We start from the raw sequence: 25,724 nt of genomic DNA, 5'->3' as shown, positions 1-25,724 counted from the left end.
AAGAATGAGAATTTCGTACCTCTCCTATAATGTGTTGTTATTTTTTACCCATGATAGTGTTTTATTTTTTTGCGCTTATGTCGACTTGTCTTATATATTTTACAATGTAATTACTTTAAAAACACCAGAAATAACCTACATTTGGGAGCTGAGTGATGGGAATGTGTTTATATATTCAGGTCCATGTATGCTGTTGGAAAGCCTTAAGCAATACATTCATAACTTCAATTTATTATAGGAATTTGAGTTGATGTTTTATAGAATTCGAATTTGAAATAAAAATGTATCTGATTCCTTTGTATGTAAACAGTAATATAATTAATATATATATATATATATATAGATGTTGGTGTATTTTGTGTTCACACAGATTCTACGAGTGGATTACTTTATTAAACTACCTTTTCTTTGAGATGTGCCCAACATGGCGAACTCGACGTGCAATCTCAATCTCCTCCATTAAACTGCATTCCTCAAATACCAAACTGTCTCCGCAGCGCAGCCTCTCAGTCACGTGCCCCACTTTCAGCACCAGCACGTGACTTCTCCCCCCTCGCTGGTCACCAGGCTCCTCGAGGAGGGCAACACGTCGAGGAGAGCGTCCACATTCACTACTCACTCTCCCCTCGCAGCGGTCTCACAAAGGTCCTCGCAGCGCGCGCACACTTCCTGCTGCTGCGGGTGTCACGTGACTGCGCGATGCGAGTGGTAGGAGGAAGTAGTCTGGGTTGAGACCGGAGAGCCGCTGCGATGAAAAAGTCCAGGAGCTGAGGAGAGCCGGAGCTTTGGACGGCAGAGACACTGGACCTAGATGTGGGGCTGGTCCGCGGAAGGGAGCACAGAGTGAGTCGTGACGCAGGGCGGAGGGTTTTGTGCACGGACAGTCAGCTGGCATCAAGGAAGTAAACAGTTTGCGGAGGGGAAGTAGCTGAGAGCTTTAGGTAAAACACGGGGTGTCATTAGGATAGGAACAGATTCAGATGATAACATGTACACTTACATGCAGGCTCATGCAGCCAGTGGTGTAGGAAGTATGTTTCATATCCTCTACTGTAAAAGTTCTAATACAATCCTGCATTAAAAATGTCACCGAAAGTAAAAGTATCCTTTTCTAAGTATAAGAAGAAAAATATACTCAAAAGTATTAAAAGTAATAGACAGTCAGACTGCAACTAGTGATTATCCGTTATGAACTAATCTGCCTATTATTTTCTTTATTAATGAAGTGTTTGTTTGGTTTATAAAAATAAGGGAAATAGTACAACAATGACATCATAAGCTCTCAGTCAAAAGTGACACCTTCACAACTCTTGTTTAGTCCAACCAATTTGACAAAATTCTAAATTATTGAAACTAATTCAAAAGATAGGCAGAAAATCGGCACATTTATGAAATGCTTTTGCATGAAAGTTCCCAATTTTCCTCTCAAACAATTAATTTCTTCAGCTGTTGTCAATACTATTTTGTGGTTTTAATTTATAATAATACATATTTTATAATCGCTTTTTATAAACTAATCTTACAGATATGAAGTGAAAAGTACAATATTTCCCTTTTTGAAATATAGTCCTTGAAAATACCTCCAAAATAGTACTTCAGCTCTTAAGTAATCGCACATAGTAACATTTCACCAACTGCATATTGTGTTGTTCCACTTGTGGCAAAATCTGTAAATGTATGAAATTGTACCTTCATGCCATGTCGTAATAGAATACAGCGGATATCAGATGATCTGCACTGGGTTAATTTTAAAACAATATCACAACACTCTCGCGGCACATTAAAATGATCAAAATGCGTTTGTTATGGTGTCAGCACTGCAGGCTGTGTGCACAACATTTATGATGGTTGGCAAAAATAAGGAAGTGTTGCGATCACATGTGTTAGGCCGTTATATGATGGAGAAACCAGAAACATTTCACAATGGTATTACCTAATAATTTATTAACTAAACATCCAATTCATCCATTTTCATCCGCTTAATCCGGGGTCGGGTCGTGGAGGCAGCAGACCCAGCAGGCTGACCCAGACTCCCCTCCCACCCGCAACTAATCACCTTTTTCTATTTTGCTTTGTGACGTAAATGTGATTCCAAATAAAGTCCAATACCTAACAAAGAGTTGTGAAAAAGAAACACACTTTTCTCTGTACTAAATACAAGACGGTGTAGGTTTAGTGTAGTAGTGATTAGTCTTTGAGTAGGCCGATTTCAGAGAGCAATAAGTTTACAAAGCGTAGTCACCGACATCAGACATGTCATCACATTTAGGCTGATATCACCAGATCTCCAAAGACGACCCAGCACCTCCCTTACAAATCATTTAACTACTCTTTTCTTTCGCATAATTAGAATATATCTCTTGCAAACTGCAGCTCGGCGTCAGTGATTGGGTACACGCTGGTCTCTTATGTGCTTTGACTGGCAGCGTTTGGAAATTGTAATTTTTGCCTCCTGTGAAAATAATGTTCGGGACTCTGTTTTTATATTTTTTGCTTCCTTTTTGTTCAGTCCTCAGTCAACCAGTGTGTCAACTGTGTGTAACGTTCTGGCTCTCGAGCACCAGAAGACGTGGAGCCATTGTTGTTGATGAGCTTACGGTTTGAGTAAAGTCTTCAACATGGACAGTTGTTGCTGGAGTTATCGAACTAACACGTTTTATCTTTTTGCTTTATAGCGTAATACACGTGGAGAGGTTGGAGTAAATAGCACGGCACCGCGAAGCCGGATCGGAGTGCATCTGCGGTCCAGATGAAGTGCTTTCTGATTGCCAGTGAGAACGCCGAGGTCCTCTTCTACTGGACTGACCCCGAATTTCTGCAAAATGTCCAGTCGCAGTATGGAGCGTCTCAAGAGGACGGCCAGGGGGTAAAGAGGAAGAAACTAAATCCATACTGTTTGATGCCTTTCAACTTCCTGTCGCTGTTTGAATGACTTTTGACCTTTTTTTAATTTTTTCCCTTTTCTTGTCGTGATTCTCAGCTTCCAGCCTTCGAGGACAGCATCAGCACTCTGTTTGCTCCCATTATTATCTCCTGCAGCACCATGGTGGACATGCTGGGGGACAGCTATGCCTCCTTCACCACAGAAAACAACCATATCTACATCCTACACCAGGTAGAACCGGAATCCCTCAACAATATTTTGTTCTCCTTTTATAACCATGAGAATATTCTTTTTTAACCTTTGACCTTGTTTGAAAATGCCTTCATGTGTAAAGCGGATTTCTTTATTCCTGAACTTTGCCTTGCAACAGCAACTGCACTGTGACCTAAATGCAGGCGCTCATGAAGCGTCATGTGAGTCTTGTTAAGCAGTCAAACGGCGCTTTGTCCTCCAGCAGCGCACGAGCACTTAGATTCTGCTCCATTCAGCTTCAGCAGCCTTTGTCTGATTCCTCCAATCATCTAGTCGGCTATGTCTTTAAAAAAAAGAAGTTTTAGTCCATATGTATTAAACTAGGCGTACAATGTACACGCTTCGTGCGTAAGCGCTGTGGTGACGCCGGCGCAAGGTTGTGCACCTCCTGAATTTGTTTCACTTGTGACTCTCACAAAAGGTTAATAAAAGTACTATTTTCATGTCTAGGGATTATACAGGTATGGCTAATTCCTTTTTAAATGCTTTAGAAATGTTCTTATATTTTTTCATTTGAGTATATATTTTGCCAGCCAAATATAATTGTTTGCAGGATATTCAACTTTTAATTTCCTTATAAAGCATGTACAACCAGTTTATTTACAGGGTTTGTGCAAAGGCAATAAAGTAGTGCATGAATATGAGTTTGTGGAGGTTGGTTTATGGCTTTTTGCCGGTTACGACAGTCTACGGGCATATCTTTGAGTTACACTAGTTGTTTTAGTTTGTACGCCCTCTTTCGGAGAAAAGCACAGAGTCTAACCGGCTCTGTTCGTGGTCGGAGGTCGCGTACGGTCGGCAGAGGCTCGCACTATGACCGTTGATACCGGGGTTTACAGACTGCTGTTTATCGTCCGCTTTGTGAATCAGCTGTCACCTCTGCTTCAACCAGAACAACGCTAATGGCTCTGGGTTGGAGAATGCAGAGAAAATGTCCCCCAGAGGTTCGGTACTCAGCCCCCTCCTCTTCATCCTCCTCATGCTGACGACACCCGGCTCGACATCTCCACCAAATGCTCCTCCCTCTCCTCCTCAGCCGCTGAAACACTCATCCACGCCTTCATCCCCTCTCGACTGCACTACAGCAACAGCATCCACTAAAATCATCAACAAACTACAAAACATCTAAAACTCAGCTGCCCGTCTCTTCTCCCACTCCCACACCAGAGATCACGTGACCCCGGTCCTTCAACACCTCCAAACGGAGAATAATCCAGTTCAAACATCACTTAAAAAGCTCTTTACAACCTCAAAAACTCATCTAATTAAATCTTCAGTTAACCTGTGATGGCTGTGAACCTCGTTGTTGTTGTTTTTGTTATCATGTCATCTCTCTGCCTTGTTCATATTGTTATTGCTTTCATTGTTGTGCCTTTTAAGTACCTTTTTTCAAGCACTATGCAAATAAAATGTATTATTATTCTCATCTTTACTTTATTTTCTATTTCATTCAATGCTATTTATTCAATAGGTCATGTTGTGTCCTCCCCAGTTCGACGAGTGTCTCTACATTGCCGTGAACGGAGACGGCGAGGAGGGAGAGGGTGATCTACGGAGGAAGATCTATGTGATGAAAAAGATGATCGAGGTCCTGTTTGGCATGGTCACCCTCAGCAGTAGCCTCCTCAGGAAAGAGTGAGATAATGTGTCTTGTTCCCTCTTGATCGTGGACCGTTCTTTGCGAGGCGTCCGGTTGATCCACTGTGTTTGTCCCCAGACTGCGTCCTCAGGACACGGAGCAGAGGGCGAGGCTGTGGAAGCTTCTCCAGAGCCTGCTGGAGACCTACAGCCACCTCCGAGAGAACGACCAGAGCTTCCTCGTGGAGGTGCAACGCTTCGCTACTTTATACGGCAGGAAGAGTGTTGTGGTTTTTATTTTGTTTTCTTATTTGTTTGCGGTTTGGTGTCGATTTTTATTCCGCACATTTTTTCCTCAGTATGTTGTATGGAAGACAGGACAATACCAGCATGCACAGCTTTACAGCTACACTGCTGCCATCTTAACACCCATTGTTATTTAGTGGTTGGGTTTTCATTTTTCTGGGATATATTTAATTATTAGTCATATTTGTTGTGTCTTTTCCCCCCCGTAGTGATACATTTTTGGGTCTTTGTTTCTATCAACCTTACAGTTTTCGTACATTGGTTAACAGCCATGTATAATGTTTTTTAGAGTGTGTTTTTATTCACATTGTTTTCAAGTAAAGCTCTGACCATCTTGTGTATTGCTGTCAGATTTAGGATGTGGAACGCTTAACCACTAGATGGCAGGAATGAGCAGAAAGTCTAGTTTAGATGGGAGTTTATATTATTTTGTCTACTTCTTCTTCTTTTTTTATTCCTTTTTTACAAATGATGTGTGTGTTAAACTTTGTCTGTTTTAGATCCGCGATACAATATTTTATCGTGTGTGTTTATGTGGGGATGACGAGCTGTTACAGTGTATATTTAAGTTATCCAAAAAATATACACATGGTCTTATTGCATATCATCTGAAACCTTTCTTTTTTCAAACGTAACAAAAGTAATTTAGGTTGTATTTCCTTTAATAATTACGATGCCTCGTGAATGTATTTCCTCTGTTAAATTAAGGAATAATAACTCCCAGTCCTTTTGACTATTTTAAAAGCCAGTTTGTACGCGTTTAAAAGGCAAATGCAAAGGTTTTCAATGGTTAACGTCGTCTTTCCTTCGTGCCGCTTCCTCCCTCTCTCAGGCAGTGGAGAGGCTGATCCACCCCACGCTGTGTGAGCAGTGCATCGAGTTCCTGGAACGCCGTTTAGTTCAGCAGCTGAACAGCAGCGTGGAGCGAGCAGGAGAGGAGGTGATGCACGCCTTCATCCTGGTTCACACCAAGCTGCTCGCATTCTACTCCAGGTGCACAAGTGTTCACGTGTATTCCACAACTTGCACAGTTTCTTACTTATAACTTCAGCTTCATTTGAGTTTGTTAAAGATGTATTTATTAAAGATGTTGTGTCTTTGCTCTACCGCCCCTTCTAGCCGCAATGCGAGCGTGCTCTCCACCTCAGACCTCCTCGTCCTCATCATCATGGCACAGAATATGTATCCTAGCAACACAGACGTGGATGATCCAAATCCTGAGGTACAGAATGCAGACCGCCACTCACACAGTCACGACACAACACGTTGGCTCTCTTGTTTGTGATTGTTTATGTCGGCTTGTGTGTTTTTGTGTGTGTTTGTCATCCTGTGAAGGATGTTGAGAGTACATCCGGCTCTGGTCCTGAAAGTTTCTACACGCCAGAGCCCTCCCCGACCGACAGGGACTCGTCCAGTTCAGGTGGGTTATGAAGAAGAGTGTGTGTGTTCATATTTAGTCCGCTATGTCTCACTTTACATTTCAACAACAGCAGTATGCATGAATTGTTTTTTCTTTTTGTTCCTTCATGTTTGTGTGTCAGGAGACAAAGTGAGAGGAAGTAGACCTGTGTTTGAGTTTGTGGACCCAGACGTCCAGGTGAGAAGGACTATTCCTAAAAATGAAATCAACGCAAAATAAACAACATGAGAGCGGTCGACTTGATCACATTATAATGTCTTCAGATGGCAGAGGACAGCTTGCGAACTCTGGAATTTCCTCAGCCTGACCCTTCGACCCCTCGCAGAGTCTTTTTAGATGTCTCACTCAAAGATGTCTTGTACCCCATGATGCCTCACTCCATGTACTGTCTGCCTCTGTGGCCTGGCATCACACTCGTGCTGCTGACAAAGGTTTGTGGACACCAACACACTTCCATGTATCATGACACAATTTCTCATCACATGTTCCTGGTTGTCCAGGAGGGGGTACCCTTGAAACACATTTATCTGGACCTATTTAACTACAGTGTTATGCAGTGTTTACAGGACACACACACACACATTGTGCTCCCCTGTTGGACTACTTAAGCATCTCTATTTTATTTCCGTCAGATTCCCACCAGTGCAGTGGCCATGTCCGTGTACACGTTTCTGGAGGCTTTTGCCAAACTGGAGAAAAGTTTAAGCGAAGGCCTAGAAGGATCCGCTGCTACTCGAGGCCAGCGGACGATCCATGAAGTCCGTAGCAAGCTTGATAAGTTCATCAAAGCGCTCGGGCCGAGCGAGATACAGGTGTGTTTTTACGTGTACCAGCGTTTTGTGCACCGTACGAAACTTGTCCAGCAAAGGTTTCACATCTCACCAGGACATGCCTTGCTTCCTCAAATAGCACCCGACAGTATTTCCTTCATAAGAACTGTAGTCACTTTAAAATATTGTGGCTTTTTCGATCACAGACTGTAATAAAACTGAACTGCCAGCCTTCCATCAACCCTCCTGATAGAAACCACGATACAACAGTTTAGTGTTCCTGTATGCGCTGAAAACGCATACCGTTGGACAAACTGTGCCTGTTTTCTCTTGACACACTGAATACCTTCTTAAAGATTTGTATTCTACATTTTAATACATCGTGAAGTTTTGTTTGAGGATTTGTATATTTAATCTGAGTTAATCAATGTAAGATCAAGTAAAAGCACCAAATAGAAAAGGTACCATTGCCAACATTGTCAGTTCCTGACATATGATAAAAACATAGATTTATAGAAATATGTATCTATATTGTTTGGACATGTACAAATCAAATCAGCTTTTGTTCCTTTTTGTTTTTCTTTCCAGTCTAAGCAGTTACAAATGGACTGGACTGAGTTCAAGAACTTGGCCTTCACCAGAGGAGGTCCTGGGTTCAGCAGGGAGTAAGTGTCCCGCAGCCCTCTGCTGGCTGAAATGCTTCATAGCAAAGCTGTAAGATGATTATTTAAATGATTACGTTCATGTTTTCGTTCTAGTCTCATTCCATTGTGTCGGAAGATGACGACTCAGCTGTGTGGCGTATACAGACAGTGTTTTCTCCTTCAGTCGGGATCGAGTGACATTCCTCAACGTCTCTCCCCCGGTCTGCAGGAACGAGCCCAGACCATGGTGCGGTGTGTATCAGTCAGCCGAACATCTCTCCGCACTATACTTGTTGTTTACATATTTGTGACTTTTTTTCAAATCTGAATCCATAAAAGAAAAATCACAAATAGCTGCAAGATAGTCCACCACATCATCCTTAACTGTTCATGTGCGGATCTTCTTTCTCGCCTTCTCTATCTCCCAGGGAGAAACTGATGGACTGGAAGGACTTCCTGTTAGTGAAAAGCAAGAGAAATATCACCATGGTGTCATATCCTGTCAGCAAAATAATCCAGCTCGCTGTGATGCCTTGTGTGTACGTTTATAATACCTCTGGAAGTGCATGTATATTTTACGACGTGCAAACGCCTAGAAATCTCTTTGAAATACAACTGGCCTTGTCCGGAGGGTATTGATCTTAACCCAGGTGATCTCACGTACCTGGAGGATTTCCCAGGCCTCATCCATTTTATCTGCGTGGACCGATCCACCGGCCAAATGATTGCGCCATCGCTCAACTTGACGGAACGCAACACTTCTGAGCTGGGGACGGGACCATTGGCTCATTTCATCAAACGCAAGGTCAGCGGAATCAAAATACACGCCTGAAACTGTTCACGTTATCTCGTCGTTGAAGTCTCATTTTATTCTGTTCCTGCTCAGTGCAAAGAAACTATTCAATTATTAAATATAATAAATAATTTATTGTAAGTTTACTGCCGCTTTTTGGAAAATACATATATATTTTTATATATATATATATTTTGCAATGGTGAAATGAGAAAACGTCTGTTCTTAGCTAAGCTTAAAGCAAATAAATTAAATCAGATGGCAGAGTTCTTGCTCACGGCAAAGAAATAGTCCAGCACATACCCTCTCTATATGATCAGTTTTACACGTTGGTTTTGGTACAGATTATACGGAACATATCACATGTTTATTCGTGAGCTTTCCAGTCTGTATGCTAAGCTAAGCTCCTTTCATATTTACCGTACAGAGAGAATTCTCTGCAACAAAGCAAAGGAGAATATTCACCCCAAAATATATGAACAATCTGTTAAAATGCTCATTTTAGTTTTCTTAAATCAATTGGTCCTCCCTAATCCTGAAGGTGTGGAGCCTGGTCAACACAACACGCCGTTATCTCCAGAAGGGTTTCTCGACGGTAACATTGCGCGACGGAGACTTCTACTTCTGCTACTTCCTCTGGTTTGAGAATGAAACGGTAAGTTACTGGAATGTTTTATTATGCAGTGATAACACAAAAATGTGTCACCCTGGAATACTGTAAATGTTAAAAAAAACTAAAACAGCAGCAAATAAACTGTAGATCTGATCAATCAGGGCTTCAAGTTGGAGGCCGGGGACATACCCGTCCTTCCTGATGACTCCGCCCCCATTGGGATGCTTGCCTGGGACTACTACAGGTAAACAGCGGATGCCACAAATAGGTGTGATTAATCTAAACGAGGGCTACTGACGATATTGAATGTGTCCCGCAGGAAGCTGCTGCGGTACTACAGCAAGAGCCACCAAGGTGAGGTCGTGAAGTGTTACGAACTGCTCACGGTTCACCTGGGGGTCATCCCCACCGAGATCATCATCCAGCACTGCAGACAGCTGGCAATCAAACTGTGGGAGCCTTCACGCAATCCTCTGCTATAGACGCATCCACACACCTAGACTGAGGACACGGTACTCGTTTATTGTTCCAACAACTGGAGTCTCTCACGCTCTACAGATATATGATGTCCAGCTTGTGTTTCATGGTGTACACGTTTATTTATAATCTAATAAATACACCTAACGTTGTTCATTAAGACACTTCAGGTTTATGATGAAACACCAACATGCACTGTTTTGTGTCTTATATAAAGTATATTTAGAATGGCTTGATTTGGGTCATCTATTTTCTAATGACCTGTTTTCTTTTTATTCGTAATACTTAAAATGTTTTGTGTACACTTTTTTTTTTAAACTGCAGCTGATACACTTTTAGAATTACAGATACTGTCCATTGTTGCCTTTACTACTCTGTGTCTTACCATGTCGGAAGAATGCAATAGTTATTGTTGTATGTCTCCAATAATTTAGATTATTATGTGGTCACAATAAATATCAGTATTCTCACATTAATTTGTTTATTGAGTCATTTTTAACAGAATTTAAACATCACTATTCGAACCATTGAACCTTCATATGAATTTGACAAAGCAGGCAAGTCATTCGCTGATGGTGTGTGATAACACAATTATTCATCCATAGGACAATTTACTATATGCGTGACAGCTAGTGATGACAATAGGTTCATTCAATTTACTAGATATGTTAGGTTAAGTTCCACCAATCATGAGCTTGTCCAACCTTTTTAATTTGCTCACTATACAGCCAACCCTGGAGACTGTATTTTAAAGGTCAGTTCATAGGATTCTTCCAGCAGCGCATGGTTGTGCAGGACTCCACACAGGCTGCCAGTGGGAGGAAGGAGTGCATGTTGAGTTCAGTACATTATTAGTCACTGACTCACAGAGCTCCTGTGAGGTCTGTCACAGCTCCTGCAGCCACCAGGTCCCTCAAGAAGAGTTTCTCAGCATTAACGTCATGCACCACCTGGATGATGATGATGATGATGATGATGATGATGGGAATAAGCCAAAGTTAAATCAGAAAGTGAAGTTTGAGAGACTTAAAGAAAAACATTTTAAAAGCGTATGGCTGTTTAGTCATCAGAATTTACCTGAGCCTTTATTGCGTCCATGCGGATGGTCTCATAGTAGTGAAGCCTGGCCTCCGGGTGCTGCATGTCGTAGCCAAAACCTGCCAGGCTCACCTGGTCACACAGCTGTAAAGCCATCACCAACGCACTGGTGCCCAGTGTTGGCACCATCTACTTGGAGAGGAAAACAAATAATTATTATTAACCACTATGATATGTTTCAGAAAAGCCTGTTATAAAAGGCAGTAGGTAAGAAATAAAATAAACCTGTAATGCTCTTGAGGTGAAGGTTGTGTTTGCTCCTCTTTCACTCTCTTTCCATAGTTGCATAGCAAAGTCAACACATGACTGAGCAACGCATACACATGTATTATTCAGGACCGGTTATGCTACTCGGAAGGACCATTGTTCTAGATTATCTTTCTTTCTATTTGGATGCGGTATTGTATGAAAGCATACAACAACGCTTACGAAAAAAACATGTTAGAACTCACGTTTCCTGGTTTCTGGGCATATTTCTGAAGGACTTGTCCTGTTTTGTGAATAATCTCCGGGTGGAGGATCCTGAAGTTCTCCGGTCTCAGTGGAATATCATCCACTACCTCCCTCCAGAACCACATTTTGGACCAGAAGCTCTGTTAAAAAAACAACGCGGGTGATGTAGAGCATGTGAGGCAGTGAGTGTGATGTGATATTGGCGTTGCTGCACAAGTTGCCGTGACATTCGTGGCTTATGTAACATACTGTTTCAGTGTGCAATGGTTGCTGTGACGTAACTACCTACCAGAGGCTGTTTGGTGATGACAGATGTGAGCCAGTCCAGGTCCAGGCTCTTAAAGACCACCAGAGCAACCATGGTGGTATTTTTGTATTCATTTGGGGCGTGGGGCGCTGCCTCTGGGTAAATCAGGCGGATGGTGGTGTGAGAACCAGCGTCTTTCTCATAGCCAAACACTGGCGCATTATTCAGCCTGGTAACGGAGTTAAAAATATATGCATGAAATGGAATTAGTTTTTTGAAGCAGTGTTTTTTCCATCAAGCTATTTCTCCTAACCTCAATCAATCTTTCGCTGCTGAGGAAAAATCCATTGGTATTAGTTAAAAATAGCGTCCATAATCTATCACAGTATACCATACCATTCCTCCTATCTATCCACCGGTGGTGTACATACCGGATGATGATGTCATACTGATCTATATGGGATCCAAGATGGCTCCCGTGTAGAACCCCTCCATTGCCCACCACCACGCATCGCCTGCAGTTGACGTCACTCAGTGACGGAGGCAGGCCGGGCTGAGGCAGACATGAAAGAGCAAGGGCCAGATGCTTCTCACTGCCCCGGAGCCCCAGAGGAGGGGACAGATCCCAAGGCACAGATCGTTCCTGCTGCACAAACACAGGGATGTCTTGGAGGCCTGCAGAACATGACAAGGACTTGAGGTGGTTCAGGCACCAGCGAGGCTGACAGGGGCCTGAAAGCAGGGAGGCTGATTTATTGAGTAAGACCTAAGAGAGGCACACAGATGGAGAGAGGTTAGGTAAGAGTGAAGAGTTTATCTAAAACGATCGCTAAGATGTACCTCTGTACCAGATCTTCAGGATGATGGTTGTCCTCATTGAGAGCTGCCACTATATCCAAGGGGAGATATGCAGGGATCAGAATAGCTGAGTAGCATCCAATGAGCAGCACCAGACTGAAGGCAAGGTTTTTACTCCTATACAACAGAGAGAAAAGGATAACAGCAGTATAACATTAATTCACAGGTACATCATATAAAGACAGTGCCTGCATAGATGTACCTGCCAAGGGAGAATTCCCTGGAGTCAGTCTCTGCGATCAATTGCTGCCGGTAAAGGAGAGGCGTTGGTGTTGCAGCCTCCGCAGCCTCGGGCAAGAGTGGAGAGCCGTCGTCTGGGGCCTCTACACTCAAGTGATTCAGCGTGACCATGGCACCTGTACTTTCACCTGAAACGGGCATTACTGATTCCTTAAATCCTTTTATAACACAAATGTGATGCTTCTCTCTATTGAACATTGAAGTATTTGAAGAGTACCTATTACCTATTTCACTATCAAATGTAAACAAGCACACTGTTTAAATTGTGTCTACACACTGAAACACCAAGAGGATCATTGATGGAGTAATATCAACTCAATGACTCACCGCCAGCCTGCTCCAGATGTAAGCGGATGGCTAACTGTCAGCTCGCCTCATGGGCTCTATGCTTGAAGGGAAAGCCGTGTCCTGTGCAGCTAAAATGGCTGCTGCTGCTTCCTACTCCACTAAACTTTGCCTCCCTCAATAACATGTTAACCATTAACATGTCACTCAGTCACACTCTGGCAGGAATGCCTCTAAATAAACATACCTGTGACAAATTGTCCCATCCAATAGAAATCTGCATGCAAATGTCAACAAGAAACAGGGTGAGTGTCTGATATGAAACACTGGATGACCCCCTTCCAGGTTTGATGCACAAAAAACATACATTGTTATATCTACTGTGTATATCGCACAGTAGATAAAACAAATGTTGTTTTTTTGCGAGTGTGTATTCATATATTAGTTTATACCTAAACATTGTTTGTAAAAAATACCAACGCTGAGGCTGGACAGTGATTGGTTGTTGGTGTGCTTGTATACAGATATTTATAAGGTATCACTTGGCAGGAATAAAACCTTTGTAAATAAAATAATCCCCCCAAACAGTGTGTTGATGAGGCTTATACTCGTGTGAAGAGAGGTACACACTGTTGCAGGAACAGGGGGGAATCAAAACAGGAGCTTGTGGAATGAATGTACGCTCAGCTCATGACTCGGGACATGCCTGAAGGTTTTGTGTGTGTGTGTGTGTGTGTGCGTGTGTGCGTGCGTGCGTGAGTGACAGTGAGAGGAAAAAAGGGAGAGGGAAAGTGAGAGAGATTGAGATGCTGGCACACAATCATACATACACACCAAAGAGCACGCACACCTGTTTGATGGGGTGACAGTGTCCCTCCACAAACCCGGTTTTCCAGCCAGGAAGCCACTGGGCTTGCAGCGCTTTTGTTTAAAGTGACATGCAGCCCGTCCGATTTTACTCCAGGTTCCTAGTTCAAGTTCGCAAGCTTCAACTATTTTTCTTATCTTTTTAATCTTTTTTTCTAGTAAACAGAGATGGAAGATGTGCAGTGGGCAGCCAATGTGATGGACCTTAAAACAGGAGAAGAGATGAAAGCTCAGGTAGGTGAGAGGAATACTAACATTTCCAACGTGACATTTGTGATGATTTTTTATTGATTGGCTCCTAGAATGGTAAATATTATAAGGAGGTTCATATTACTTAATTGATGATCCATAGGAGATTATTTCTAAAAAAATAAAATACTGAATGTTACTCTTGTCACATTATCAACATTTGAAGAGTCCTGATTCGTGAAAACATGTTAATGGTTATTTTATGTGAGAACGTGTGAATTAATGAGCTTTTATATCATAGAAACATGTCAGTGTAGAAGTTAAGCCTCAAATTTGAGAGTAAAATGTCTGTCAGCCTACTTCAACATCTATTGAGAATACATTGAAAAACACATGCTAAGGACCACGATATGAACTGCTTGCAGTTTGATCGTTTTCTTTTCAATCACAACCTGATGCGTTGACGTTACATTTAATTTACCAGAGCTTCACGAAATCCTGTTTGACTTGAATTTGAATCAACAGAAGCGACTCCCGTTCATATGCTTTCCCTTTGAAATGCATAAACAAGATAATGCTGTGTATCAAGACACTTGGTTAAAAGTTGTTTTATTTGGATGCCAAATTGACTTTTACCATATATTTCCGACACAGCGCTGCAGAACACAGTCAATTACAGATTAAGAATGGCTATTATTCCTTATATCTCACACAAACGAAAACATTGACTGCAAAAAAAAGAGATTATCATAGTCAATAATGGTTGACATAAACTTCATGAAAAAACATATAGAACAGGACATTTTGTTGGGAAAGGTTACTTTTGTTATTGCCACGCCTAGCTTGCACTATGCTGTCAATTCATTTGGACATTAACACTTCCATTCCCAGCTATCAACACCCCTTAGCCTACTTTACAAGCCAATACTACCTCTCTCATCTGGGGTTTCCAATTGTGTTCTCTACATTATTGCTGTTTCTGTCATTTTCCAGGCAGAGGAGAGAGTGAGGAGTATTTCCTCAGACCTCCACTGTGAGGTGTTGGACTTGAGTGGAGGAGAGAATATAACAGAGCTGTGCAAAAGGGAAGAACAGATGAAGAAAACATTCTCGCCCAAGTTGTTTGTGGAAAGCCCCGTGGTGAGCTACACTTGACATAAACGTTATGTTCATTAAGCTAAGCTATCGTCATATGCACCACTGAGATATACAAATGTAATGTCTCTCTCTCTCTCCTGTCCTTGTGTGTGTGTGTGTGTGTTTCTCTGTGACAGATAGGGTCCATGGATATTGCAGACTTCATGAATGCAGCCAGTCAAGGCAAACTGAATGTAATAGACAAGTATTTGGCTGATGGTGGGAACCCTAATGTCCACGATGAGGTAGTAGATCAGATACTTTAACAACATATTACAAGTCATTGCTGTTTATAATATACTTGAACTCCCCAGTTGAAGAGGACAGCACTGCATCGTGCCTCTCTGGAAGGACACAGTGCAGTTATCCAAACGCTTTTGGAAAAAGGAGCCGATATCAACTTTGAAGATCAAGTAAGACGTGCGGACGCGTGGCTTGTTTGTAAAGATGATGCTGAGATTGGTTGAGATTATCTTCGCTCACTAAAGCCTCCAGTGGCCTGAGGTGAGCGCTATTAATAGAATGGGACCATCCTACTGTGTTTCAGCTGGGCTCCAGGGCCATACACTGGGCCTGCAGAGGGGGGAGCCCGGATGTTGTCAAAGCCCTGAAGAGCCTTGGGGCTGACCTGAATGCTAGAGATAAGGTGAATGACCATTTTATTAGTACCTGAATGTGAGTGTCCGTGAGCAGACATGCTCACATACTGACACCCAGTTGGTCCAGTATGTGTTTGACTGTGAATGTGTGTCAATGTCCCCCCTGCAGTTGGACAGCACTCCTCTGCACGTGGCCACAAGAACAGGCCACACCACCATTGTCGAGTACCTGCTGTCCTGTGGTGTCAAAATCAACTCCAGGGACAGGGTAGGTATCAGTTCAACAGTGTTTCAATACTGCGTGTCATCATCTCTATATCATGTCCTGCCATTAATAAGGTTGTTCAACACTCAGGAAGGAGACACAGCCCTGCATGATGCTGTGCGTCTCAACAGATACAAGATAGTGAAGCTGCTCGTAGCTGCAGGGGCAGACACAAAACAAAACAATCATGTGAGTGTTTCTTCCTTTTGATGTTGATGCCTAGTTTAGCTTGAAGGGGATTTTAAAGGAATTGTTTGTCATTTTGGGAAATTTACAAATTGCTTTTCCTCCCTCAAATGTAGATTGACGATCATTACCATGCTCACATCTGAAGGTTACATATGGTGCTATAGCCCGTTAAGTTAGCTTAGCTTAAAGACTAGAGACAGCTAAAACTCAGCTTTTAATACAAACAAAGAAACAAAGTGTAAAATATAAATTCGCTGTGTAAGATGGGATGTGGGCCAGACTATTTCTTGGTTGTTAACAGGTACTTCCTGGAGTCTCTTCTAGTCTTCTGGCAACTTGTCCTACCAATAACTATTTGGAGCACATAACTCCCCATAAGATGGCAAATTTAAACTTGGATGTATTGATAAAAAAAAAAGAAGATCTATGATGTTAACTAATGAGCTTGTAATAGCTTTCCCCCCATGTTTCCTGTCTTATGCTAAAATAAGTTAACCTAACCCAATAAATGCTCATGATGAAAGAAAGAGATGAGCTGATGTCGCCTCACATAGATATGTAAGACATTGTCATCCAATCTTCAACAAGGAAACAGAAGAATATTGCCAAAAGGTCAAAGTATTTCTTTCAAGGACACTTATTAAATGCATAAGCTAAGATGCTGTGGCTCATCTCTCAACACTGTACATAGAATATGAACCCTCACTAACACACTGACTGTAATAACGCTGTTCCAGGAAGGAGTGACCGCAGTGCAGCAGGTAAAACAATGGCAGTTTGACATCAAGGAGACCCTGAAGACACTGGACACGCTGAGGGAGGTGGGACCTGAAAACGCCTCCAGAGAGGAGTAAAGATCTCCTCAAACACTATATTCTTTGTGAGATAACTTTACACAACTATCTGTCTCAGGTTCAATATACATTTTGTAATAATTCCACTGTAAGTCTGTGTACATCATATTTGAGTATATGCATATGTGCTCACCAACAAAATCTGCCTTTGCAGGGCATGGGGTGTAAACCTCTGAGATTTGTCTGAACTCTGACACTACAACATGTCAGCTTGGATGTGGCAGATTCAGTTTATCTTATGAAAAAGGAAACACAAATATGTGAATGAGGAAACAAAGCTGAAAATATCAAACATTTTTGCTAAGCTTTAGCTTTCGATGTTCTCTTCTAAATAGCTTTATGATCTGAGGATGTTTCATATCTGATTTGTGATTGTGATGCCTCTGTAAGTTGAATAATATCAAGACACAGTGCTGTGCAGAAGCTGCATTTGAATATACATCAACAGATCCTTGTTTTATTGAGGCGACAGATAAGGCCGCAGCACACAGCAGCTCTGTGTTTGAGACTTGGACTGACGATAGCAGAGTTGGCTGGAATGCCCCCGCTGTAAGTCGGGGATTCGAGGGGAGCTCAGTGGACATATTTTCCTTGTATCATCAGTGGCTCAAATGTTCCTGAGGGAGGTTGGCCATTCACACAGAGGAAACCAACAGCTTGCTCCCATGCTTGCAATGTATAGTCATGTATGCACAGTTAGTCATGACATATGCGGCCATTCATTTTGGGACCACATGTTGTTCATTGGCTACTGCTGCACTCTTCACAATGTAAATGTAATGCTGTTGTGAAAAGAGTGCACTCTTCTGTTAAAAAAGAATATGTTCATTGTAGACAACTCATCAGATATACTATCAGCCACACACAGTATTTCCTGTTCCGAGCATGGCTGTGTAACGGTCAATAGAGACACGTAACATGTGCAGTACAAGGTTATGAACACTACGTGACAGAGTTGTCCTTTATCTGGTCAACCCGACCCTAACAGAGATATCAAAGTAACATAATAAAGTATATTGGATGAGAAAGATGCAATCTGTTGGACTCATATATGTTTTACGTCTTTAGTTATTTTGCTTTCAGTTCCATGTGAGCTTAACACTGTATGCTGTGGTGCTGAACCGTTGCTGAGGGCTGGAGTGGTGTAAATGGGAAGGGGGATGGGAGAACTGGAGGCATCTGCTTTGTGCTGTGTGGCAGCCAAAAACCAGAGGAACCTGTTTATCCATGCAATGGTTAAACATCTTCCCCATGTCTTCAAATAGCGCAAAATCTCAGCCTTTGTGTTCGAACATCAGAAATGGCTGCATAATCATCCATAAATCTACTACTTTGTCTTTTTTCTTTTTCCAAGCGGAATGGAAACACGTTTCTTTTCGACACACCAGGCTTTATTACACAGATTACAGCCTTTGTGATGCATACTCAGACCTATTCCGGGAGGATGTGATACTGTACCTTTATCTAACAGCAGTCAAAGCAACATTATATTGTTCCTGAAAAAAAGGTAACCATGGCAATGATATTTTCCAGGCAGGTAAACGTCTGTAGAGGCATGTTTTTAAAGCACCATGTGTTTCCAGTTGGAAATAGATGTGGAATTCTTGTGAGTTCAATTCCACTTAGGCAGACGTGTGTAGGCAAAGAAGGCTTGAGCAGTTGGCGTCTCCAAAATAGCTGAAAGGAAATATACTATTACATGTTCTGAAAAGCATGGTTACACACTTTGCACATACAGCAAACGTTAAAGTATCATTGTGCTTGTAGAGAGTGGTACTGATGCATGCACGTCTACTTTTCTCTGTCCAATGTTACCTTCAATCGTTCTGATTGTACTTTGCAGAACACTGTGGTACCAAAGATGGTATTCAGAGCAAGCAGCAGTATGGGTTCATGATATTGAGTATTGATTTTGTTTTTTCTTGATCGAAATTAACAATGAAAACCAGGAACTGCGATAATCCAGGCTTGAGACTTGAGGAATATTTACAACAGGATATCATATAAATCTCCTGTTTAATCTTCGGTCCTTTTGTTTTTCTTGCACACTAAAGCCCCAGGTGGATTTGTCCTTATTGATTTTTCTTTATTGTTCAGCTCTAAGAAATTTCACATGTCACTGCTGTTGACTCTTCCAGGCTTCCTTACCTGTAATATCATTTGCTACTCTATGGTTGAGTTTCTATGTAGGCAACCCTAGACAAGCCATTGTCTACAAATGCTTTGTAAGGCCTATACACTGTTCAAGGAAACCAAATTCCTCTGTAATCACAGAATAGCTGTGATCGGCTATAATGCTTAATACATTTCTTAAAATACTCAAACACACAGCCTTAAAACTCAGTAACAACAATTTCTATACCTGACCAATCAAACAAGTATCTCTTAATTCATTTGAAATGTCAGAACAAACACCAACAATGACAATGCATACGTGTACATTTCACAGAAAAGCACATACATTATTACATATTCTTAAATATACATCTGGTTTATAAATGATTTAATTCAGCTGCCTCAATTAAGCTATATGTCTCCAATTGAATGCATTTAATTCATTTAAAAAAAAACAACTTTGAGAAAGTCCAGTCATCCAAGTCTTTCAGGTTCTACCGGGGGAACCATGAGAGAATTATCCAGCAGAGTTCAATCTCCCCTCCCATGATTTCCACTGGGAAAGGAGAGGTTTATTGGAGAGAGGAGAGTTACTGGACTTGAGAGTGACTCAGCCGAGACTCAGCACCAGCTTAGCAACGTATCCCTCACACTGAAGGTAATCTCCAAATAGTCCTCAAATTCATTAGGATAATAGACACCTTGGAGAAAATGATGCAGAGGAGAAGGGAAGGAGAGGGAACTGCACGTCATCTTCAGATGGACAACCTGGAACTACTTTCTTGTACCAAAATGTCTTTAAGGCAAACGTGAATACTCATCTTCTAAAAGGAGAAAGACCAGGGACATAATCTACGCACATGTTAAGTTTGCAGCAGCACTGTTAATTGAGATGAGTTTTTGAAGGTGCCCGTAGAGTGTTCTTTTTTAATAGCTTTAAATTGTACATTGTTTAGGTCCGGATGTCAACACCTCACCGGGGACCTTTAAGTACCACTCTGTTTTTTTCTGTTTTTTTAAGATGAATTGATCAATTTAGTGGCTCAAGTCTTCATTATACAGACTTCCTTTGCTCCTTCTTAGGAAGTCGTTAAACAAAATTGGGAGGTCTCCCATATTCCATTGTTTGATTTATGAAAGCTAACTATTCTTGAGAAAAACACTAAGACACAATTTATGAGTACAATAATTTGAACAAGGGGACCCAGCACCATTTGGTGTTTACGTGACTTGGAAGTGAAAGGTGTGCTTCATGGTGTTGTGCATTTCAAGTCATTCATACAGAAAGCCATTGTTTGCTCACACTGGATGTGAATTCCAAGCCACTGTGAAAGTGAAGGAGGGAAGATTCCAAAAAAGAAAAAAAAAGGTATGGTGAAAAAGAGAGAACGACCCAGAGAGAAGAGCCGAAGAGGAGTATACGAGTACATATCCTTGAGGCTCTCCTGGAAAGTGCTGCCACTCCGACTGCGTCTCCTCCACGGTTCATGACAGTCAAAGTGCCAGGCTGCGCGCATTGGAGGCTGAAGCCTGCGCACGCTGCACCACTCCTGGACACTTTTCTCTCTTTTGCAGCTTGTGGTTTTGAAACAAGCCTTCGTTTCGCGGCACACCGTGAGCTCCATCTGAGAAGGTCAATAGCCCTGAAGGGACAGACACAGGGCACAATGACCGACCACAGAGATACTACAGACATCCCGATGAAACTGTCCCAGTGATGCACCAGACTTACCGTATCCCTCAACGCGTCCATCTTTAAATTCTCCTTCAAACTTCATGCCATCGCATCGACCGAAGACTCCTGCGCCTTGAAACTTTCCGTGTGCAAATTCTCCTTCGTATCTGAAACGGTGGAAGAAGAGCAGGGTGTCATTTGTAGCTTTTAAATGAGGACACAACTTGCTTTCTTTTTGGCTCACTCACCTGGATCCATCTGTGAAGAGCAGTACACCAGAGCCATTGAAGAGTCCATTCTCAAACTGGCCACAGTAGCAGGTTCCATCCTGAAACTTGAGCTGGCCGACACCATGCCTCCGACCTGGAAAGTCGCACAGCAGGGGGAGTAATGGCTCAAACTTCAAACAGATGATGGAAACATAAGATATCCTATCAGGGCAAACAACCACTTTGATTCACATTTGATCCACATGGGTGTCATCACGCCTCATCGAACCATTTAGGCTCTTTTGGATTAATCTTTCCTAAGAGCGTGTACTATACTGTAAGAGATGACCAACTGAGCTTGACATTTGAACTTGCAATGCGGCTCAGGGTTTTATATTCACTTGGTATTGAGAGCCACTACATATGTCACGAGTCAGTCCATGCTCGGATTTAGGTATCCTCCCCCCTCTCTGTCAGCTAAAGGTTTACTACTGAATTAGGAGTCCCATCTGCCTCCTGTGTGGTGGGAATTACAGCACTCTAATCCATCAGATTTTTTAGCAAGGATTTCCACTTTAGGATCCAGACTGTGAAAGCAGTCCAGGAATGTACTTGCATACTCCTCCTAGTAGCCTATGATCCGCCACTGAAGCTTGAAATCATGTCAGAGGGCACACTTCTACAACTGGTTTACGCCTGTATTGTCCAATTGGAAAAATGGGCCATGATGCCTTAGAAGGGTGAAAGAATATACCAGTTAAAATGGAGTGTACAGTGTTTGTGTTAACCTAAAAGCAGCTCAAAATAGTCTTGTTCCCAGTATTTCGATGGAGTTGGTTTCCTCAGCAACAGCTGACAGAAGACTCTCTAAGATTTCCCAAACAGGTCCAAGGTCTAATCCAGAAGATTTGACAAAGCCCGAGCTGGTAAATCTGTCTCTGTTCGTCATGTGTTGCCAATGCTAGCTAATTGGGATTTGATTAGACAGCTTGAGCTGGCATGTCACGAACATCCCTGAATGTGTGTGTGGGAAAGAGTTAACGCGATGGAAACATTCTCTATTCTTTGCCACAAGTGGAAATTTGTCAAATATTTACCATTTTAGTTTACACACATCCTGGCAGATTCATGAAGATATGTGCAGCCACTGGTTCTCGCCAGCTTCTCCATATTATAACAACATTACATGCGGATGATTTAATGAACGTCAAACACATCCTGAGGCGGAGCGTGCTGTACCTTAGCTAATGTAGGGCTGTCACAATATTAGATTTTCAATTTATAATTATTGTGGCTAAAAAACAAATCACAATAATGATATTATCATGACATCTCGTGAAAATTTGAAAAATGATAATCAAATGAATCTTTAACTATGTTCATTGTGTGTTTTGGTAAATACATTACTACACTGAAAATACAAGTGAAGCAAACCATAACTGTGTGATTTCAGAGGCGCTGGATTATTTACATGATATTATCATATGTGTATTATTAACATGTCAACATTTCCTTTTCAAATAACGTTGTTGTTGTCCCAACCTGTATATTGCGAATTTGCGACACCTTTATTTCATCTTTCTATTGTCATTCCCCTCAGTAATAGCTTTGTACATTTGATTACAATTTACTTGCATGTGTGCATAAGACCTTGTTTACTTACTAGAAATACAGTGTATGAGTATAGCTAAACAGGTACGTATGGAACAGATTGGATCCTTTCGAAAAGTATTATGCTGGGAAGCTTGTCAAAATAACATCAACCGGCAACTATGTTATTAATGTGTGTATGTGTTCAGTTTTTTAATTGAGTACCAGCATACAATAATACTTGTGTTGAATCCAAACTTTGAAGAAGAAACACTGAATGCATTTACCCAGTCAGTCAGTGTCTCACCATTCCCTTTCCCTTGGCTATTAAATCACACGTTGATGCCTTACATAGACATTATGAAGACTAGATGTACAGTTAGTGATGCTTGCACAGAAACTTAAACTATATTTAAAAATGAGAAGCAGGACTGTCTTGCCTTCTTTCCACTCGCCGTGGTACTCTTCCCCACTGGCATAGGTGAAAGATCCTCTGGTCAGAGTCATGTCCCCTCTGTTTTTCAACACACAAACACACTCATTGGCAAAAGAGCCAAAGAACACATCTATATCGGTGACCAACAATTAACATTTAAAGGACAGGGTTTTCATAGTGAGAGGGCATTTGTGAGTCTCTTTTAGCTCTGAGAGGCTGTTCTTTAGCTGATCATGACCTCTGACCTCACTGTGGAGGGAAGGCAGGGAAAAGGAAAAACATATCTAATGGGATTATTATTCCCTCAATCCATGAAGCAGAGGGAGTAACTGTGTATTGAGGACAGAGCATACTGTTTTGTCGCATTACCTTTAATTAGGCTCAGTACCATACAGTCATGTGACCGCCCAGTATTCAGTTTCTTGACAGTAGCAAACATCATGAATAAATTAGTTTGAGGGTTATTTTACACGACATGCAGCTTTCACAATGACATATCTGAAGCAGGTTTTGTTCCGTCTCATCGTGGAAATTGTTCAGAATTGTTATGGAAAAAAAACCTTGGTGTAAGTGCATGTTCTTGTACTTTAATTAAATAAGTGTGGGTCGGACCAAATGTTGAAGACACGTTATCCTACCAGATCCTATATCTGTCAACCTAAGAAGTCTGTTTAATGCCAAGTGTATGTTGGTGCTGGTGTAAACCGAGTTTAGGATCACGCTTGGGGACGAAACGCCTTCTGTAAAGGAATGCAACGTGACTGTAGCATGACTGCAGATATCAACACAAGCTCGCAAGGTGACCATTTCAAAATGTAGTTAAAAACAAATGACCATGTTTTACAGAATGGAAGACAGGTGTACTTTCACCCTTTTGGTCGCCATCGAATAAATACTGTTCAGCTCACGCCAAGATTGAAACACTAACGTTACTGTGAGTATGCAATTTCGTCTGCAAACATGTTTCAATCAGTGCAACCTATACATATATGCTGCTAATTGGCTACCGCTATGTAATGACAAGCCTATGCAAATCGATTATAACCTATTGCATCTATAAGCGAACAGCGACAACGCCTATTCATGCTATAATTTACCTGTATGCTACGTTTGTTGTCTCTGAAGCATGGAAGCCAACCTACAGGAGCGGAGGGGCGTAAAAATATGAAAACACCGGCTGAGAAACGTATGCCGCATTCAGGTGGTCCTCGTAATCTCCTAAATCCGAGAGATCAAGAGTAGAAGGACATTCACATCGGCATCGCATGTGTGAGGTAAATCACACAATAACAACATCTGCAGTACAAGCAGTTAAGTGGCCGTTCTTTCACTTTATAAATGGCTTTGCCAAAGTAGCTACACGAAAAATTAAAATGTCTTCTTATAAAATTAAACGAAGAATAGTCCTCCTTTGATTTGCCTCTTATGCTCAGTGACCCATAAAGACTAAAATACTCTACTAAAAACTGTTATAGAGAGCTATCGCTATTTTCAAGTCGTGTTTAGGTTACTTGTGTTGGTGCATGACGTTCATCCACCGCTCAGCTCAGGATTAAAATAATTCCGTTAGCACCTGAAGGTAGCATTACCATAGCATCACTGCAGCCTCACCGCCGCGCTGTTTCATTGCATGACTGTTGTTGGCCCTCATTGAAAACTTTCTCTGATTGGCGTAGTGGGATACTGCTTACAGACTTGTGTCAATCATATTGATAGAAGGCTCTTGGACCTTTTCTGAAGCTTCTCGAAGCACTCAACACTACCGTAGTTTAATTGTAGTTTAGGTTACATTTTGTAAAATCTGTTGGCCATCACATACAAAGTACAGACTAGTGAACTATTAAGGTATTATTGTAACATTATTGCTATTATTATTATTTTCTAGGCTACTACTACCACCAATAGACTACGAGTACTAATATAAATACCAATAATACCAATTGTAAATAGTATTATTGTTACTTTATTATATTCCAAAGAAAACACTGCGGTACCAAATGTATAGGCAGTTTCTGGTATAGGGATTAAGCTAAGCTTTTCTACAGGGTAACTGCATAGACATTAGGTTTTACCGATCACAATTGCATTTTCGCTAAAGTCAGACAAAATGTCCACAATACTTTCTTATCAGGATAACATTTATTCTACTGTAATAATAACAATCTTTAAAAAGCTGTTTTAGATTGTTCCTCTTTCTAAAAATCCAGGGAACATGATGAGTAATCTAGTTCAATGAATATATGTGCTAGAAAAATAGTGTTCAAAATTCATTGGCAATCCATCAAGTATTGTCGAGACATTTCCGTCCAAACCGTATAGCGTTGCCAGCTATGCCTGGATGGTAAACCAGCCTTGGCTAAAGCCTAGTCAATGCTCTACAGTTAATGACCTTTCAAGAGAAAAACACCTCAGCCACATTTGATTTGATATATACCAAAGACATCAACCTAAACCCCACATTAATATTTATTATTATGGACAAATACTATTGTGTTGTTTACATTGGTGGGCTGAATATACATACTTATTATTATTGGATATAATGTGTTTATACGCATTTTCATTTACTTGATTTCCTGAATTCCTAATTTAACTACACTATTGGTTTGGTTACACTGTGACTGAAACCTGCATTTCACTCTGAAGTGATATTCCTCTTCGACACAGAGGCGCGCGCTCAC

At 41.5% G+C, this 25,724-nt stretch overlaps 4 protein-coding genes across 7 annotated transcripts; 2 read left to right on the top strand and 2 right to left on the bottom strand.

Moving 5' to 3' along the window:
• The first annotated feature begins 609 nt into the window (after nt 1-609).
• On the top strand, nt 610-10,213 carry hps1 (HPS1 biogenesis of lysosomal organelles complex 3 subunit 1). 3 transcript variants are annotated; one of them, XM_056435902.1, is made up of 18 exons: nt 610-843; nt 2,676-2,866; nt 2,981-3,115; nt 4,629-4,771; nt 4,854-4,962; nt 5,853-6,013; nt 6,140-6,242; nt 6,356-6,440; nt 6,562-6,617; nt 6,704-6,871; nt 7,073-7,252; nt 7,799-7,875; nt 7,969-8,106; nt 8,283-8,348; nt 8,515-8,659; nt 9,189-9,302; nt 9,422-9,504; nt 9,580-10,213. In XM_056435902.1, exons 2-18 carry the CDS (start codon nt 2,750-2,752, stop codon nt 9,740-9,742), a joined length of 2,043 nt encoding a protein of 680 aa, XP_056291877.1. In that variant the 5' UTR covers nt 610-843; nt 2,676-2,749; the 3' UTR covers nt 9,743-10,213. The 3 variants fall into 3 exon arrangements, with proteins under 3 accessions (XP_056291877.1, XP_056291876.1, XP_056291878.1); XM_056435901.1 differs by having other exon boundaries at nt 4,608-4,771; XM_056435903.1 differs by lacking the exons at nt 9,422-9,504; nt 9,580-10,213 and having other exon boundaries at nt 4,608-4,771; nt 7,969-8,101; nt 9,189-9,277.
• On the bottom strand, nt 10,202-13,071 carry st3gal7 (ST3 beta-galactoside alpha-2,3-sialyltransferase 7). Of its 2 annotated transcripts, XM_056435904.1 has the most exons (8): nt 12,961-13,069; nt 12,596-12,761; nt 12,384-12,510; nt 11,967-12,301; nt 11,578-11,764; nt 11,288-11,428; nt 10,815-10,964; nt 10,202-10,687 (listed from the first exon to the last, which is right to left on the bottom strand). In XM_056435904.1, the coding sequence occupies exons 2-8, from the start codon at nt 12,742-12,744 to the stop codon at nt 10,601-10,603; spliced, it is 1,176 nt and encodes a 391-aa protein (XP_056291879.1). In that variant the 5' UTR covers nt 12,745-12,761; nt 12,961-13,069; the 3' UTR covers nt 10,202-10,600. The 2 variants fall into 2 exon arrangements, with proteins under 2 accessions (XP_056291879.1, XP_056291880.1); XM_056435905.1 differs by lacking the exon at nt 10,202-10,687 and having other exon boundaries at nt 10,881-10,967; nt 12,961-13,071.
• A 739-nt stretch (nt 13,072-13,810) lies between these two features.
• On the top strand, nt 13,811-18,049 carry ankrd2 (ankyrin repeat domain 2 (stretch responsive muscle)). The gene is made up of 8 exons (XM_056435713.1): nt 13,811-14,019; nt 14,968-15,114; nt 15,249-15,356; nt 15,426-15,524; nt 15,659-15,757; nt 15,880-15,978; nt 16,066-16,164; nt 16,902-18,049. Exons 1-8 carry the CDS (start codon nt 13,954-13,956, stop codon nt 17,016-17,018), a joined length of 834 nt encoding a protein of 277 aa, XP_056291688.1. The 5' UTR covers nt 13,811-13,953; the 3' UTR covers nt 17,019-18,049.
• Nucleotides 18,050-18,387: 338 nt separating this feature from the next.
• On the bottom strand, nt 18,388-24,206 carry morn4 (MORN repeat containing 4). Its single transcript, XM_056436344.1, has 5 exons — nt 24,141-24,206; nt 23,048-23,121; nt 21,057-21,171; nt 20,866-20,975; nt 18,388-20,776 (listed from the first exon to the last, which is right to left on the bottom strand). Exons 2-5 carry the CDS (start codon nt 23,112-23,114, stop codon nt 20,628-20,630), a joined length of 441 nt encoding a protein of 146 aa, XP_056292319.1. The 5' UTR covers nt 23,115-23,121; nt 24,141-24,206; the 3' UTR covers nt 18,388-20,627.
• Between the last annotated feature and the right edge of the window lie 1,518 nt (nt 24,207-25,724).

The sequence above is a fragment of the Pseudoliparis swirei genome, chromosome 17 (assembly GCF_029220125.1).
Source record: "Pseudoliparis swirei isolate HS2019 ecotype Mariana Trench chromosome 17, NWPU_hadal_v1, whole genome shotgun sequence".
Classification (NCBI taxonomy): Eukaryota; Metazoa; Chordata; class Actinopteri; order Perciformes; family Liparidae; genus Pseudoliparis; species Pseudoliparis swirei.
Note: the sequence above shows the minus strand (reverse complement) of the source record. Positions and strands in the feature narration are given on the sequence as shown.